The sequence below is a fragment of the Tiliqua scincoides genome, chromosome 1, assembly GCF_035046505.1.
Source record: "Tiliqua scincoides isolate rTilSci1 chromosome 1, rTilSci1.hap2, whole genome shotgun sequence".
NCBI lineage: Eukaryota > Metazoa > Chordata > Lepidosauria > Squamata > Scincidae > Tiliqua > Tiliqua scincoides.
Genome location: NC_089821.1, coordinates 48,199,712 through 48,217,354, shown reverse-complemented (window position 1 = coordinate 48,217,354; position 17,643 = coordinate 48,199,712). Strand labels below are relative to the sequence as shown.

General features: G+C 47.3%; 1 protein-coding gene across 2 annotated transcripts in view; it reads left to right on the top strand.

Annotated features, from left to right (window-relative positions):
- Positions 1–16,033, top strand: part of ZNF143 (zinc finger protein 143) — a 55,694-nt gene extending 39,661 nt beyond the window's left edge. For both annotated transcript variants that reach the window (XM_066625395.1, XM_066625385.1), the window contains 4 exons: positions 9,352–9,500; positions 11,598–11,759; positions 12,530–12,676; positions 15,293–16,033. In XM_066625395.1, the coding sequence (XP_066481492.1) occupies positions 9,352–9,500; positions 11,598–11,759; positions 12,530–12,676; positions 15,293–15,376 (542 nt within the window). In that variant the 3' untranslated portion in view covers positions 15,377–16,033. The remainder of the gene's footprint in view (positions 1–9,351; positions 9,501–11,597; positions 11,760–12,529; positions 12,677–15,292) is intronic.
- The last annotated feature ends 1,610 nt before the right edge of the window (positions 16,034–17,643 follow it).

Here is a 17,643-nt window from a genome sequence, read left to right as displayed (position 1 = left end):
TTATTATTACAACCATTCATTTCAGTTGGTTGTGGGGGGTAAGAGCAAGAGCTTTGCTGGAGGGTGCTGAGAGCACCCTGTTTATAATAGTTACCATTTAGAGCAGTGGCTCCCAAACCTTTTAGAGACCCTACAGCAGGAGTGTCAAACTCATTTCATACAGAGGGCTTAAGTTAGCATTCATGGTGCCTGCTGAGGGCCAGGAGTGACATCATTAAGCAGGAAGTGACTTCATTAAGCAGATGATGGCCAAAAACAAGCACTTCTTCAGTGGGATCTCCATGTCCCTCTTAGTCCTTACAAATGGGTAGCTCCTCCCTCTCAGGGAGGCAGGCCAGAGTCTTTTGGTCATCCGGAGGGGAGGGTCTGCCTGGACTCCCCAGACTGGCCTAGCCTTTCGGGAAGCAGGACAGAGCTGGGTTCAGCTCTGCTGAATCCCCCCCCCCACTGGAGAAGCTAAGAGGGTATTTTATTCTTCTTTTTACCTTTCCCTAACTCTCCAGCCTTCCAGCAGGCAATATTGCCTGCTGTCCCTTTAATAAACTTTTTCCTAACTCTTCAGCAGGCAAGAAGGGCTGCTATCCCTTAAGAAAATTTGCCTTTGTTTTATCAGCAGCCTGCCTGGAGGCTCCTGCTTTAACACAAGGCAGCCAAACTTATTCAATACTGGCTGCAGTCCCTTTCAGAGACTTCCCTTTGTTTTACCAGCAGCCTGCCTGGAGGCTCCTGCTTTAGAGCAAGACAGCCAACTCTACTCTTGGATTTCTCACCCTTCCACCCCTGAGCTTGGTGCCTCTGCCTAGAGGCTGCAGCTAACCTGGCCCACTTTCAGGGCTGCCCTCACTTGACCCAGGGCAGCCGTTCCAGCAGGCAATACTGGCTGCTGTCCCTTTAAGAAATTTTTCCTTTGTTTTACCAGCAGCCTGCCTGGAGGTGCCTGCTGCCTGCTTTAGAGCTGATTTTGAATTTCAATGCAGGCTGCAGTTCCTTCAAGAAATTTCCCTTTGTTTTACCAGCAGGTGACCTGGAGGCTCCCATGTGGCTGCCTGGTTTAGAGCAAGGCGGCCAAATCTATTTTTGAGCTTCGCGCCTGAGCCCCTTGCCTCTGCCGAGAGGCAGCAGCTAACCGGGGCCGCTTTCTGCCCTCGCTTGACCCAGGGCAGCTGCTTTAGCAGCAGCAGCCACACAACATGGGAGCACCCGGGCTGCCCTCATCTGACCCCAGGGCAGACCCCCCTTAGCTGACAACAACTGTTCAAGCAGCGGCAGCCACACACCCAGCAGGCTCTCCTGCATCTCCAGCCGCTCGCCCCCCCCCTGCACCTGGCAGGGGCGAGGCAGGCTCGCCCGCGAGCGCTCCCACTGCAGCCAGCTTCGGGAGCCGCTTTCCCCCAGCAGCAGTGGGGGCACGGAGCTTCCTCCCCTCCCCATTGTTCCAGGGCGCCACGCAGTCGGCAGGCGCCACCTTGGATTAGCGCCCAAAGAGTGCAAAGACCAGCCCCCCCAAGTGGGGCAGGCTTGCACCGGCAGCAGGTGCTGTCCAGCCACTTGAGCCGCCTCCAGCTGCAGCAGGAGAGCAGCAGAGGAGACAACCACGTGCGCGGGCACCATCTTGGCCACGCGCCAGCCCGGGACCGGACCAGACTTTGGAGAAGTGGTGAGCCCCCCCGAACTGGTGGACACCCCCCCCTCACACATGGCCACCCCCAGCAAGGCCCCTGATGCACACACTGCCCGTGCAGTGCTCAGCGCCTTAGACTGGGGAGAGCTCTCCAGGGCCATCCAGGACATGGTCCAGGCCAGCATCAACATTGCCATGGAGGCACACCAGCAACCACTGGGGGGTACCCCAGAGCATCCACCCACGGGGCTCCCAGCTTCCTCCTCAGAGGAGGTGGTAGAGGATGATGACGAAGATGAACCCACACACCCCCCTCCAAGAGGCGCCAGACGTGATCCGTGCACAGTGCCATCCCCAACACACCCACCTTCAGGAGCAGGATCAGGGCATAGGGAGCTCCCACGCCTCATCCACGGAAGAGGGAGAAATATTGGGGGGGGGGACACGAGGTTGAGGCACACAAGTCCCACCTCTCCTACGCTGAGCAGCTTAACAGTTTAACAAGCTAGTCTCAGGGGTGGTTCAGGTGCTAGACCTGCAGGCCGAGCACCACGTGAATATGGGGCCCAAGACCCATAGGAGGTCTGGCTCAGTTGGTAGAGCTGCCACCTTGTATGCCTGAAGATCTGAGGCTGCCAGTTTGAAACAACCGGAAGTACCAGAGAACTGACAACACGCTGATATACCGATGAGCTGGCTCTCGGTGGCAGAGAGGAGTTGCCATCAAGTAGAGCGTGGGAGGCGAAGGGCCAGAGGGAGACCAGACTGGGAAGGAATCCAACTGGAAAGAGGAGTTCTATGAAAGACTAGAACTATTCAATTGTAAAAATCCCTACGGGGGTTTAGAACAGCCTGCCTATGTAAACCGCCTTGGATTAAAGTCCGAGGAGAAATCTGACGACCAAAGAAAGGCGGTATATAAATACCTGTATAAATAAATAAAGACCAAGTGGGGGTCCCCAACGGTCTTCCCAAACCAGCAAGAAACTCCCCACTGGTTTCCTTCTACAACCTGCCCCCAGAGGTCATGGCCTGCCTCAAGTCACCCCTGGTGGACACCCCAGTAGCAGCACTTGGATCTCCAACCGTCCTCCCCACAGAAAGTGACGGTCTCCCAAGGGACCTCACAGATAAGAAGGTAGAGCTAACCACCAGGAGGGGTTTTGAGGCCTCCTCCAATGTGCTGCGGGCCTCCACCTCTGCTTCCCTCTGCTTCAGAGCGTTGGTCCTTTGGCTTCAGCAGTTCAGTGAGACCCACAAGCTATGCTCCAGGGCTAGCTCAGATATGACAAAGATGACTTCAGCTGCCGCCTTCGTACCAGACGTCACAGCAGATACCCTGCAGTTCTCGGCCAGGGCCGCAGGAGTTGCCATGCGACGCAGGACCTGGCTGCGTAGCTGGGACATGACTGCAACCTCACACGCCAGGGTCACCAGCCTCCCCTTCCAGGGAGCCAAGTTGTTCGGGGACGCCCTGGACCCGCTACTGGTGGAGTACAGGGGAAAGACGAGGGTGCTGCCCGCCAGGGAGTGGAACCCAAGGCCCGCCCAGCGGTCCCAGTGCCGGCGCCTTTCAGCACTCATGAAGCTCTCAACCCATTACCTCCCCCTCTGTGGCCCCTTTCAGAAGTCAAACCCAAGACGGCCAACCCACAAGCCCAGAAGTCAGCAGCCCCAGCGCTTTGGTGCAAAGGACCCAAAGTCTCAATAACGACCAGCCATCCAGCCAACTGGTTCCTACGGGTCCCCAGACCCAAGTGCCCAGTAAAGCATGGCAAGACACTTGAGGCAATGCAACACCTCCTACAGGTCGGGGCCATCGAACCGGTTCCAAGGGAGCAGTGGGGGTCCAGGGTGTACTCCCACCTCTTCACCGTGCCCAAGAGATCCGGCAGCACCAGAGCCATCCTCAGCTTCAGGTGGCTCAACAGATGGATACATCAACAGAAATTCAAGATGGAGACCCTACACGCCATCCTGATGTCCATCAGCTACATGACACAAAAGGCACAGCTGAGATCTGAGATCTCGGCTGCTGCCTCATCAGAGGAGGGCGCCCTACACCTGCACCAGACCATCCAATGTCTCCGGAACCACGAGTTCCTCATCAACTTGGGGAAGAGTCACCTGACACCCTCACACACCATAGAACACCTGGGAGCAATCATCGACACCTCCCAGTTCAGAGTTTTCCAGTCCCCAGAATGGCGGGCCAACACTGCAGACCTGATCAATGCTGCCCTCCACTCCCCCAGACCGGATGTACTGATGTTGGCCTGTCTCCTGGGCATGCTGACCTCCTGCCAGGACATCATTCCCTGGGCCAGGTACAGGGCACGGTCCCTCCAGCACCTGCTGTTGCCCTTCCAGGACTTCATCGTCTCCAAAAAGAACAAGCGTGTCAGACTGGACTCCCTCACTCTCAAGGACCTTCGATGGTGGAGGCAACCTGCTAGAGTTTGAGGACCATCCCACTGGCCCTGCTTTCTCTCCCCCAGCTCAGGGACCAAGATGTCCTAGTTTACACTGACAACATCGCGGCAAGGGCCTGCATAAACTGGCAAGGGGGCACCAGGTCAGCAGCGCTGCAGGTGGAGGCACGCAGACTGATGCTGTGGGCGGAAAAGAACCTCAGGTCCATCAGACTGAACTGGAAAACACAGCAGTGGACTGGCTGAGTCACCAGGACTTCGACCATTCAGAATGGAGGCTTCACCCGCAGGTCTTTGCATGGATCAACCGTCAGTTTGGTCCAATGACCTTAGACCTGTTCACCAGCTGCCAAGGTTCTTCTCCCGAGGACGCTGTTCGGAAGCAGAGGGGATGGACGCACTCCACCAATGGTGGCCCTGAGGGGTAACGTATGCCTTTCCCTTCACAAAGCTCCTTCAGAGGGTCCTCACAAAGGTCAGCCTAGAGCAGGCCGAGGTCCTCCTCATAGCCCCAAACTGGCCCCGTCGGCCCTAGTACCCTGACCTGCGGGAGCTGGCCATCTCCCCATCCATTTCCCTCCCCCAGCGCCCAGTCCTTCTGTCACGGCTCAATCTTTAACCCACAGACAGCCAAACTCCATCTAGCTGCCTGGAGATTGAGTGTAAAAGACTACCAAGTCAGGCTACTCCCCCGCCGTCCTGGCTACTCTCCTCCCCGACCAGAGAAGATCCACCAACCGGGTCTGCAGTGGAACCTGGAGGGTCCTAACCGAATGTTGCCAATTCCAAAATCTTGACCCAGAGAGGATCAGGGTCAAGGACTTCTTGAGCTTCCTCCAGGCAGGCCTCGACAAGGGCCTCAGCACAGCCACCGTCAAGAGACAGGTCTCAGCAGTCACCTCCATTCTGCGGTCCCCAAAGGGAAGGGCCCTGGCAGCACACCCACACATCAGAAAATTCCTCAAGGGTGTGAGTCTTCTCAACCCGCCCCCTGTGACCAGGGCTTCCACTTGGGGCCTGACACTGGTGCTGAGGGCATTGACGAGGCCTCCCTTTGAACCTATGGCGACGTGTTCGCTAAAGCTATTATCACAGAAGACCACCTTCCTGGTGGGCGTGACTTCCGCCAGAAGGGTGTCAGAGCTGGCAGCCCTCTCCGTAGCCAAGGAACTCTGCCAGATCCAGGAAGACAGGATTGTCCTCCACACCACCCTTCCTTCCTACCCAAGGTGAACTACTGTTTCACCGCTCGCAGGAGGTGGTGCTACCCACCTTCTGCCCCAACCCTTCTCATCCCAGAGAGCGGGAATGGCATGCCCTCGATGTGCGTCGGGCGGTGAGCTTTTATCTCTCCAGTACCTCAGCCCACCGGCGTTCAGAGGCCTTGTTTGTCTCATTTCGACCTAGTGACCAAGGCAGGAAGGTGTCTCCCCCCATTTCCAGATGGGTTAGGGAGGCCATAGCTGAGGCCTACAGGGCATCTGGCAAGGACCCCCCTTAGTGGCCCACTCCCTCAGGGGGGCCGCTACCTCAGCCACATTCAGGGCTCACCCCTCCCTGGAGGCAGTAGGCAGGGAAGCTACCTGGAGCTCGCCTAACACATTTATCAAACACTACAAGATCGACGCCTTCGCCTCTGGGGATGCAGTTTTCGCAAGGCACGTCCTCCAGAGCGTGGCTCTATAAGCTTGCGGCAGCTCGCACCCTTGAGGAGCACTGCTTGGGCACATCCCACTTGTAAGGACTAAGACAGACATGGAGATCCCACTGGAGAAAGGGGAGATTTGTATTTACCGTGAATCCCCCTTCTCAGTGGTCTCCGGATGGACACAAGACATCTGGCATCAGGGGCGGGGCTCTTCAAGCTTGGACAGTCTGGGGAGTCCAGGCAGCCCCACCCCTCAGGATGATCAAAGACTCTGGCCTGCCTACCTGAGAGGGAGGAGCTACCCACTTGTAAGGACTAATCCGGACATGGAGACCACTGAGAAGGGTGATTCACAGTAAGTACAAATCTCCCCGTTTGTTCTCATATAGAAACTCATTAGCTGCAAATGACAGAAAAGATGCAAATCTTTTCATATTTTCAAGATATGAGAGAGCCCAATTATCAAGCTAGGAGAGCCCAATTACAACGGGTGGCTGGATAAATTGCTTCTGGGGGCTACATTTGGTCTGCGGGCTTTATGTTTGACATAAGCCTACCCTAGAGGCTGCTGCCCAATTTATAAATGCCAAAGGGTGTGGCTATAATGGTGATTGGGCAGCAGTGCTCCTCCACCCTGTGTTTGTTTAACCCTTGATGCACATAACCTAATCTACCCTGTCAATTCTGGAAACTACCAAAATTGGGTCACAACCCACTGGTGGTTCCTGAACCCACAGTTTGGAATCTGCTGATTTAAAGGCCTCTAGGAAACCCATAAATAGTGCCAGTGGTGTTCGGGGGGGGGCCAAATGGGACAAACTGAAGCCATTCTGGGTGGTGAGAGCAATGTGGAGGAGACTCCTCCACAATGCTCTCTCCACCCAGAATGACTCTGAAGTCGAGAAGAAGGGGCCGCTTACACAGTGCATTGAGGCACCTGCAAAACTTACCATTTTGCCCCCCCCTTGGAATGCCACTGAATATGGCTTGAAAGCAAAGCCCCACTTCCAACCATATTCGCTTCCCCCCACCAAGCTGGTATTCAGAAGCATACTACCTCTGAACATGTAGGTTCCTCTTAGCCACCTTGGCTAGTAGCTGTTAATAGGTCAACATGAAATTTTCTAATGCTCTTTTAGAGCCATCTAAATCAGTGGTCATTACCACATCTGTGCAATGAATTCCATAAGATAATTGTGCATTGTGTAAAAAAAAAACACTTTGACAAGAAAGTAATGCTGATCCATTTCATTAGGCAACCTCATAAAATCATGGAATTGGAAGTGACCTAATAGGTCATCAAGTCTTAACACCCTACCTGTAGCAGGAAATCCTCCTAGAGCATCTCCAACAGGTGCTTGTTGAGCCTTTGCTTGAAGATGTCCAGTGAGAGAGAGTCCACCACTTCCCTCGACAATCTGTTCCACTGACAAGAAATTTTTTAACTGATATCCAGTCAGACTTTCTAGTAATTTGAGAAGAGAGGAAATCATTATAAAGCAGTGGTTCCTAACCTTTAGGAGACTGCAAATCATTGAGACAGAAATTGGAATCATCATGGACAACATCCAGTCAGCCACATCAAGCCCCTTTCCCCCTCCTTGGATGGCTGTACATGGACCCAGAGCAGTGCCCCTCTCACCACCCACCACTAGTGAGCCTGTGAGGAAGTGTGCCAGCAGGCTTTGTGCTCCTGCAGCTGCCAGCTGGCTCTTCCGTGACACAAGGTCCTATTTGCCTCTGGGCCACCCAAGATCATGCTGGAGCTCGAGAGCCGAGCCATAGAAATGGTTGGCGTATAGGCGGGCCAGCCTATAAGGTGGCACCATGGCATGGGGGTGACAGCCACACCAGGTGTCATGCCCCCTTGGGATGCCTGTGATAGAAGTGCTTATTAAAATTACCAAAGGGTGATCTGTGCATGCGTGTGTGTGTGTGTGTGAGAGAGAGAGAGAGAGAGACCTTATGGACTAGTTTTCAGTTTTTGCAGACCACTGGTTGGGAACCACTGTTACATAGAAGGTCTCATTTTATAAATATATCATTATCCCCCCCCCCTTCATTTCCCCCAGTTCCTTTCCTTTCAACCTTTGGCAGATGCCTCAACTTCTTATCACTTTGGTTGGTCTTTTCTGCTCTCTTTCTATCTCTATGAAAGCCTTTTTTAGCTGGAGCTAAAACTATGTAGTTACACCGTATAAATGCATTATAAAATTGGCCATCTTATTTTCCTTTTTAGTCCTTTTATGGAATTTGTCTTTTTCTACTACTTCCACACACAGAATTGATGTTTTGTTTTTTTAAAGTTACTTGCCACAACTCTAGGGCCTTTCCCCCAGAAAATCACTGTCAGTTCAGATCCGCATTAGTGTGGATGTGGATGTTTTGTCTAATGTCCATTACTCTACACTTAATAATGAGTTGCGCTAACCATTTTACAACACCTTCACCCAGTTTGGAAGATTCCTTTTGGGTTCTTTGTAATCTGCTTAGGTTTTCACCATCTAACCAGGAGTGTCAAACTCATGAAATGAGTTTGGTCTGAATAGCTGTCATGGAAGCTGGAAGTGACATCATTGAGCAGGAAGTGAGGTTGTTAACTAGATGATGGTCAGAAATAAGCACTTTGTTCTCATATGGAAATTCAGCTGCAAGTGCCAGAAGAGAAAATGTGCAAATCCTGATCATATTTTTAAATATGGAAGTGCCCTATTATCAAGTGGGCCACCCTTTCAGCAGCTCCACTTCTGCCACAGCATCTGCAGCTCAGCAGCTGAGAGGTAGTCTACAACATGATACCTCAGCTGAAGCAGCATTGTTGAAAGGGAGGCACTGGGAGAGCCCAGTTATCACAGGGGGCAGATAAAAAGCTTCTGGGTATTCCATCCAGCCCACAGGCCTTGTGTTTGACACCCCTAATCTAAACAGTTAGATGTCATCTCAAGATTTGATGTCATCACTGCTTCATTGTTCAACTTGATTCTACATCATTTGTTAATAAATTAAATAACATTGGTCTCAATATAGGACTTTCAGAAATCCTATTGCTTCCCTGCATTGCAAGAATTGTTCATTTGTCTCCATTTTGAGCCATCCTCTGCTGCTTTCTAGGTTCATAACCGATTTTGTCTTTAAGGCCTTTTATTTTAAAAGCTACTTTTTCCTTTTAAATCTGAATGTAATGGGGGGAAGAAACTGGGTTGTTGCCCTGTAGCTGATATAGTACATAATTAAGCCTATTTAAACTGGTGCGTTCTAATGACTACTTTCAAAAGAAAGATTAGAATGAAAGTTTACATTTGGCTGGGGTTAAACATTCCTGTAGATAATTACACTATTTCATCACTTGTCACACAGTGGGGGTTCTCTTTCTCCGTAGAAGGAAAGTGCATTCATTAATGAATAATTCTTTGAATAAGCCACTGATGATTATTGTGTCCAGATGTTACTAGGCAAAGATTAATGTTTAACAAAAAGTAAATCATAGTATTTTATTCTTTTAGATGATAGCCTATGCAAACATGATATGAATACCAACATGATATAATTTTGTATATATGAAATGCCTTTTGCATGCATGATTTTTTTTTCCTTATTTTGTAGCAATAGGCTACATGAGAACTAAGTTTATCTTCCTTTAATCAAAACAGGTCAAGGTGAAGATGTTCTCAAAGGATCTCAGATAACCTATGTAACAGGTGTAGAGGGAGAGGATGTTGTTTCTGCACAGGTTGCCACAGTGACTCAGACAGGGCTGAGTCAGCAAGTGGCACTTATTTCCCAAGATGGAACGCAGCATGTAAGTATTCACCATGTTCAAGCCATCCCTGCAAAATGGCTTTAAAAATCAGGGGTGATGCAACCTCATTTGATTATATACATAAATATTAGAATTCCTAAGGGTGCAATCATACTCTGCGTGGGAAAAGGCAAGCCAGGAGGCTTGCGCTGTATCCAGCACAGGATAGGGGCCAAAAGCGGCTCAGCCGGAGACAAGAGGAAACTTTTCCTCTTACCTCTGGGAAAGGTGCCCTATTCCCTATGGGTCTCCTCGGAAGAGGTGGCGCAAGTTCAAGGAGAGCGGAGCAGCTTGAAGCAGCTCCGTTCTCCCCAGAGAACGTTCCCCAGCCCTGCCTCCCTGCCCGCCCCCAGGGCTGCCTACCGCCCGCCCTTCCCCCTCCCAGGAACGCCTTCCGCCCGCCCCCTCTCCACCTACCTCAGAGGCTTGCATCGGCCCAGCTGGGCTGACGTGAGCCTTGGTGCCTGCATCGGCACAGAGTCGTCTTCCAGCCTCCGCAGGCCAGCGCGCCTCTGTACACTGGCCTAGCCAACTCCTGAGGAGGCGCAAATGTGCTTATGGCATATTTGTGACCCTCCTTGGTCAGCGCAAGGGACTTGCACTGGCCCAAGTCAAGGGCCGAGATGTGCCCTAAAACAGTAATCCTATATCCACTTACCTGGGCATAAATCCCGTTGAAGATTGTGCCATACTTGATTAGTATGTGACTTGATTAAGGTTTTACTGTGTTGGCCATTACAACTTTTTGACCTAAAAGTATTATAAATGCTAGTTGCTAGCACAGGCAGTTTGAATTATACAGGCAGCCAGAACCTCTGTCCGGGCAACACCACTTTCACTGGTGTTGACTGTGCAAATGTTGCAAATGACTCAGCGACTGTTGCAAATGTGCCATAAGGCACGTTGCGGTGGCTGGGAAGGGAGAGGTGCTGGCGAGGAGGTCATTGCCAGTAAATGCTGGGCCTCCACTGGCAAGAGGATGCCAGGAGCTCACAAGCAGTGAGTAATCAGTGGAAGGCGGAGAGGTAGTGTTTCTGGGCAGGGTGGGTAGGCTGCAGGGCAGTTCAGGCCCAGAAGGGGGGGACAGCAGAAGCAGAAAATCCTCTGCCTTCTCTCACACATGACAGCCTGACACAGGCTACTCAAATCTGCACCAGCTATTTTGCTGGTGTAGATCCAAGTAGACCCATAGGGGCTTTGGGGGCGCTACACAGGGTAATGGAACCATTGTTCCATTTCCTGAGTAAATCTCCAACTGCTTCTCTTACCCAACAAGATATAGCGGTAGCTATTTTGATGCTGCTGTACTTTTGGGAGGGTGAGTAGCATAGGATTGGGCGTTAACTCTGTCTGACCAGCCCCACTTGTTAAATAAAATGCATGCTAATGGCACGCACACATCCTGGCCTCTCCCCTTGCTTCCTTTTACATCTCCCTTATGGCGCAGGGGGACGGTCCATCTATATTACCTACATTCACTGCTAAGCAGCATGGTTTAGCAGCGGGTGGTTTGGATGATCCCCTCTTTTACAATTAAGGAGATGTATAAAGCAGGGGGTGGGATCAGTTGGACAGGGTAAGAATAGTCCAAACTGACCCACAGTCTTGCAGAAAGCTAGATTTTGTACCCCTGGTGGTTATAAATGCAGAAAGAAATTGTCACTCAGTACTACCATGAAGATAGGCTTCAGTCAGTCAATTAGAACTGGGAGGAAAAAAAATAATTGTGTTTGACTTAGCAGAAAGTTCCATCAGAATCCTGTGTCCTTTTTTATTTGGCCATTAAATGACTGAACTAGCAACCTATCTCACTGTAAAGTTGCTTGTTTTAATTTCATAACTAACCTAACATATATGGCATCATCTTAATAAGGAAAATTACATTAGGGTCTCAAACAGTATAATGTGCTTAGGAAAATTTCTACTTTAATGTTTTTCTTCTTAAAATATGCCTAGCCACTATTCGATCTTTGAAACACTAATCTTCATTTTACTTGTTTATTGAAAGGGTTACCACATTGGCTGAAATTGCACAGTATTGTATGACTCAATCATAATGCTATCAGCTTAATTGAAGAATTGCGTTCTATGCTTTAGGTTAACATATCTCAGGCTGACATGCAAGCCATTGGAAATACTATCACTATGGTAACACAAGATGGCACCACCATCACAGTCCCTGCCCACGATGCCGTTATTTCTTCTGCAGGAACACATTCTGTTGCAATGGTCACAGCAGAGGGCACTGAAGGACAGCAGGTAAAATATAACTAAATATAGAACAAATATATCTGTAAATAAGCAATGCACAAAATAGTATTATCCTCACAATTGCTGTATCTTGTTATGACAAAGTAGACTAAGGCTGCAGTCCTAACCACACTTTCCTGATAGTAAGTCCCATTGAACAAAATAGGACTTACTTCTGAGTAGATCTGGTTAGGATTGTGCCCTAAGTATTGTCAAAACATTTGTCTCTAATATTATGTTTCTATGTCTAATGGTACAAAAGATTTCTGAGAACTTTGTAACCTAGTCAGTTAAAGCTAGAAACAATCTGTGAGTTTAGTAATTGACAAATAGCCTCATAGCAAGATGTGTAGGAATTCAGGTTATAAAGGTCTGTGCTGTGGCCCAATCCAAAAAACAAGTGTTGGCAGAAGGCTGTTCTCTGCTCCTACTTTGCATTGTTTGATTAGCTGCCAGGTAAGAATTCAGGAGCAAGAGGTCCAAGGGTCAGTCTGGATATTCCACCTATCCTAATAGCATAATAGCAGTATGGCAGCCTCTCAGGTTGATCATCCACTGGAAGTAGGGGCAGAGACAGTTTCCCTTCCAACACTGGCAGGTAGCTATGACAGATGCACACCATTTGGCTCCAAGAGGTGAAAGTTGTGCCCCTGCAGCTAGCTTTTGCACTTAGTAAACTGATCCACTCTTTTAAAAACAGGAAGAATGATCCATGGATTAAAACTGAAAGGAATGAAAAAATATTTAGATTTCAAATACGTGTTTTTTGTATTCTGAAGGTTGCCATTGTGGCTCAAGATTTAGCAGCATTCCATAGTGCTTCATCAGAAATTGGACATCAGCAACATGGGCATCACTTAGTCACTGCAGAATCTAGACCTGTTACATTGTTGGCTACTTCCAATGGAACACAAATTGCTGTGCAGGTAAGTGGAATTAGGAGGAGGCCTTATCAAGTTTTCATTATTATTTTCATGATGTTCAACTCTTTGTTTAGCTACTCTTTGTTTAGCTATTCCCAGGATCGCATTGCTATGGGGGGGGTAAAAGGGGGCTATTTTTACTTACTGGGGGCTGCTGGCAGCTGCAGGGAGCTCCAAGCAGCCCTTCACAGGGCTCCCTGATGCTTAGAATGTTGACTTAGAATATTAGAACATTAAGAAAAACCGGTCACCAAACAACCAGGAAGTGCCTAGTGATTGGTTTTTCTCAACATTCTAAGTCAATGTTCTAAGCACTGGGGAGCCCTACAGAGGGCTGCTCGGGGCTCCCCACAACTCCTACAGCTGCCAGAAGCCCTCTGTAAGTAAAAATAGCCCTTTCACCCCGTTAGCAACACAGTCCTGGGAATAACTTTGCTGCCCTCCCCTGCAAAGACTTACTTAGGGAGTAAAACTCTTAAGTTTGAGAACCACTGCATAAGGTTCTGTGATCATTGGAACAATAGCTTCTATTAAAGCCTGAGTAGGTGGACCCACCTGTAAATGATGGAACTGAACATCTATGGAATGGGAGAAATACAATGGGTAACTATTCTTATGTGAGGCAAAATCATGAGATAAGTATGGTGATCTTTATGTCCGCAATAATAGTCTTCTTACATTAGCAGCTATAGTGAGATAAGAACACATACCTCTTCTTTGTTCAAGTCAAAACAGACCAAATAAAACCTCCTGTTAATTGTGGTTCAGCAGTTTTATATGGTAGTCTCCCTTTGAAGTTCCCTGTTGTAAAATGGTGACTTTCAGTTTGGCTGTAGTGTCTTGGAAGAGTGAAATGTTCTCTCACTGGCTTTTTAATGTAGTCATTTTTTGCATCAGATTTGTTTCCATTTACCATACAGTTGGACTTTAGTATCCACGGGGGATCTATTGCTGGACCGTCCATGAATACCGAAACCTGAGGATAAGCAAATCTGCGGGTTGGTCCAGTATTACCTCTGGACGCAACTGGAAATGTTCTCTGTGTCTAGAGGTGTATCTGAGACCCACAGAGGCCTCTGAAAGACCTCTGGAGGTGCTGGAAGGGCACTTCTGGTTTTCATAAACACTGGAAGTGCCTTTCTTGCACCTTTGGAGGCCTGCAGAAAGCCTCCCAGATATGACTGGAGAACATCTCTAGTCACGTCAGGGAGCTCAGGTCCGGCCCTCCACCATGGGCTCAGAACCTACAATGTGTTAAATCCGCAGGTTCCAAATCCATGGATAAGACCTGTATTATATAGAGACTGACCTTTTCATCCTACATAGGGAGCAGAAAGGCAGTTGGGAAGTGATAGTGTATATCACATTGGAGAATGAACAACTCAAAAAGCCTCTGACGGTACAGATGATGTTGTTTGGTCCTTTGATAACGTTGCTTGAGTGAATACAGGTTGTCATTTGGGTTTGTTGCCAGATTTGGTCCCTTTTTTCTGAATTATGTGGTATTGATTAACACTAGTAGCTGTTTCAGGTGTTGGGGAGTAAGGATAGATTTACCGTCTAAGGCCTGGGAGTGATAAATGTCATAGTCCAGGATGACCTATTGGTCGTAACTGATACAGTACATGAATTGGATTTAGCTAGCAGCTGAAGGTGATGGTCAGTGATATTCACCCACTTTCTCTTTGAGTCTGTCCTGTAGTAGATTCTTCCTAGGAACCAGTTTTCTCTTGTCAATCTGTCTATTCACTTCATTGAGCAAATATTGTTATTTTAGGAATACCTACTGTAAATTCTTCAGGTGTGAATCCCTATTTGATGAGCTGGAATAAATGCAATTGTATTATAAGACTTGACTATAGATAAATCATGTGATGTATTGTGGATGGACGCTAGAAGCCTATAAATATGTATAATGTTTACTGGGTTTCTGGTGGGGCAGAAGATGTTAAAGTCCTGGTGGACTTTCTCAAGGACTTTCTGCTTGTGAGTCTAGATGATAATTTCAACAGTGTATCTCAAGTAGAGGATAAATTTTAGGGAACAGGAGCTGAGGAACCTTATTTTAAGGTAGTAATGGAAATGTTGACATACTGTGGAGCCATGTGGATGCCCATGGTGATTCTCTGAAGGATACAAGTTGTCTCCAAACCTGTTAGATGAGGATAGGGTGGGAAAGCTTGGTAACCAGAGGTGCTCTCATCAGGGGTAATGTTTCTGATCGCTTGCGAGGGATTTTTATGGGGGGCCATTTTGGTGTTAAGGATCTCCCTGCCCTGTTACATGCTCAGTTCTCCCACTCCCTCCCCACCCACAGCCTACCCCTCCTGCTGACAGACTGGCAACTCCAGGCAAGCCACTTCTACACAGCCAGCCCCACTTGCTGTTTTCAGCAGCAACTTGGTCATGCATGGTGTCATGTTTTGCAATGCCATAGTTCTGGCGGCACAGCCTGGTCATAGGATTGGGCTATATATGATATACAACTTTCTTCTCTAATATATTTGTTGATTAAACATGGTGTACAAAATGTACCATACTTCAATTTATATTTTTGCTTTTGTTGAACAGAAAATTGATTGCAATGCAAAGTATATTTTAACATATATTTTGTTTCAGCTTGGAGAACAGCAGTCTTTGGAAGAAGCCATTAGAATAGCTTCCAGAATACAACAAGGTGAAACACCAGGAATTGATGATTAATTTCTAACTCAGCTAAAGGAACAATAGAATTAAATACATTTTATTTTCAATCAACAAAAGTCCATACCAGCTGAATCCATAAAAAGTTTGATGTGTTCTTGCTCACCACTACTCTACAAACATTTTATGCAAGAGTGAAGAACATTTCATGTGTATACCGTTTCTGTACATAAACCTTGGAAACAGATGAATACCATCTATTAGACTAATTTCCTATCCAGGACTGTGGAATTAGGATTTCATATTAAATTTCCTTGCTTATGCTTACATCAGATTCCAGACTACATGTGCAAGCAGCAGCTACTATAGAAATACTGGAGTGAATTTTAAAGTCACACAAAAACAATGAAGGCATTACCGAAGATTTCAAATGTTTAAACCATAACAATCATCATTTCAAAATCCCTTTGTAAGCAGAACAATTTTAATTGTTTCTCTATACAGAAGAGTTCTTAATTTTGAAACCTATGTAAATATGACGTTTTGAATTGTGTTTCGTACACATGTTGGAAATTCATTTTCTTTAGCTTCCCCTCCCATCTCACTGATTGTAAATACAGACTGTCCATGCTGGAAGTGCTAATTATATTATCTTTGAATTGGATTATGTACAAAAGAGAAGCTTTGGTTGTTCAATATTAAAGAAAATAACTATAATTTTTGTTTCTTTGCATATTTTACTTAATTTTAAAATGTTACCTTCAAATGATGTTGCAATAAAGTATAACATGATTATGTATTGACCTAGTTAGCATGATACTGTGTGAAGTAATTCTTTCCTTTTTAAAAGATCTTGAATAGAAAATTATTTATTTGTAGCCAAAGATTCCAAATTTTCTTTATTGTAATCTTTAATATATGGCATACAGTTAGGACACATGATAACTAAGAGCCATTGGTTTTATAAAACATTTTGCAAATAATTGTTTTTGAAGCACTTTTGGCAGAATACCCAAAAGTGGGAGTCCTTCCAGTTCTTACAATCTGTCACAAGATTTGTAGGCTTTCAATATTTCAGAAAATTCGGTTATGTATCACTTTATGAAAGTATATAGTGCATACTACTTAGATTTTTTATGTATGTAGTGTAGATTCCCAGCATACACTGCTCCCATTCATTTCAAACAGAAGTAGCACAAGGCAGGGAGGCTGCATACTGCATTCTTCGTAAGTAAAAGGCAAGGGGGAATGGATGCATCCTACTTGTTCGTTCACCCTTACCCCTCAATCATGGGGGACTGTGCACATGTGTGTATGCACACAGAGGCTGCATTTGGAAGGATTCAGGCAGTGCAGGGGCACACACCGCTGCAGCCTTGTCCCCATTGGGCTTGGGACCATTATAAGCCAGGAGTGCCCAAACCCAGGCCCTGGGGCCACTTGCGGCCCTCGATGACTCTCAATGCGGCCGTCAGGGAGCCCCCAGTCTCCAATGAGCCTCTAGCCCTCCAGAGATTTGTTGGAGCCTGCACTGGCCTGACGCAACTGCTCTCAGTGTGAGGGCAACTGTTTGACCTCTCCCATGAGCTGTGGGATGAGAGCTCCCTCCACTGCTTGCTGTTTCACGTCTGTGATGCAGTACTGGCAGCAAAGGAAAGGCCAGTTTTGCTTTGTGCAAGGCCTTCTATAGGCCTTGAGCTGTTGCAAGACCTTCATTCATTCATATAAGTTCATCTTTAATATATTCATTTATGTAAACTTATGTAAATTTATTCAAATTTTAAATGTAAATTCTTTATCCCCCTGGCCCCCAACACAGTGTCAGAGAGATGATGCGGGCTTCCTGCCAAAAACTTTGGACACAGCTGTTATAAGCTGACTCATTGCCAAGGGTAAGGACAACATCTCCATCAAAGACACTATTAAAAAGCAAAAGTAACCATGGATTTAATGGCTCTGCAAATGCCTTTGAAAGTTCAGGTACAAAGCCATCAACTTCCACAGGTTTAGAACTTTTAGAATTTTAAAGTTTAGAACAGTGGTGTCACTAGGGGAGTGGGGGGTGCAAACTGCACCAGGTGACACACTTGGGAGGGGTGACACTAGTGCCAAAATTGTGAAAATCTTGGTATTTTCGAATAATACCATTGTGTTAAATTTCACTCAATGCGTAACTTAGTGAAGAATGCAATTAAAAATACCACATTGAAATATCTGTATTCTATCAAAAGGTGTAGCTGTATAACCAGAAAAGGAAAACACAACTGCCTTATGAAACAAAAAATGGATTTCCCTAACTCAAAACTGCCCAATGAGACTGTTCTAAG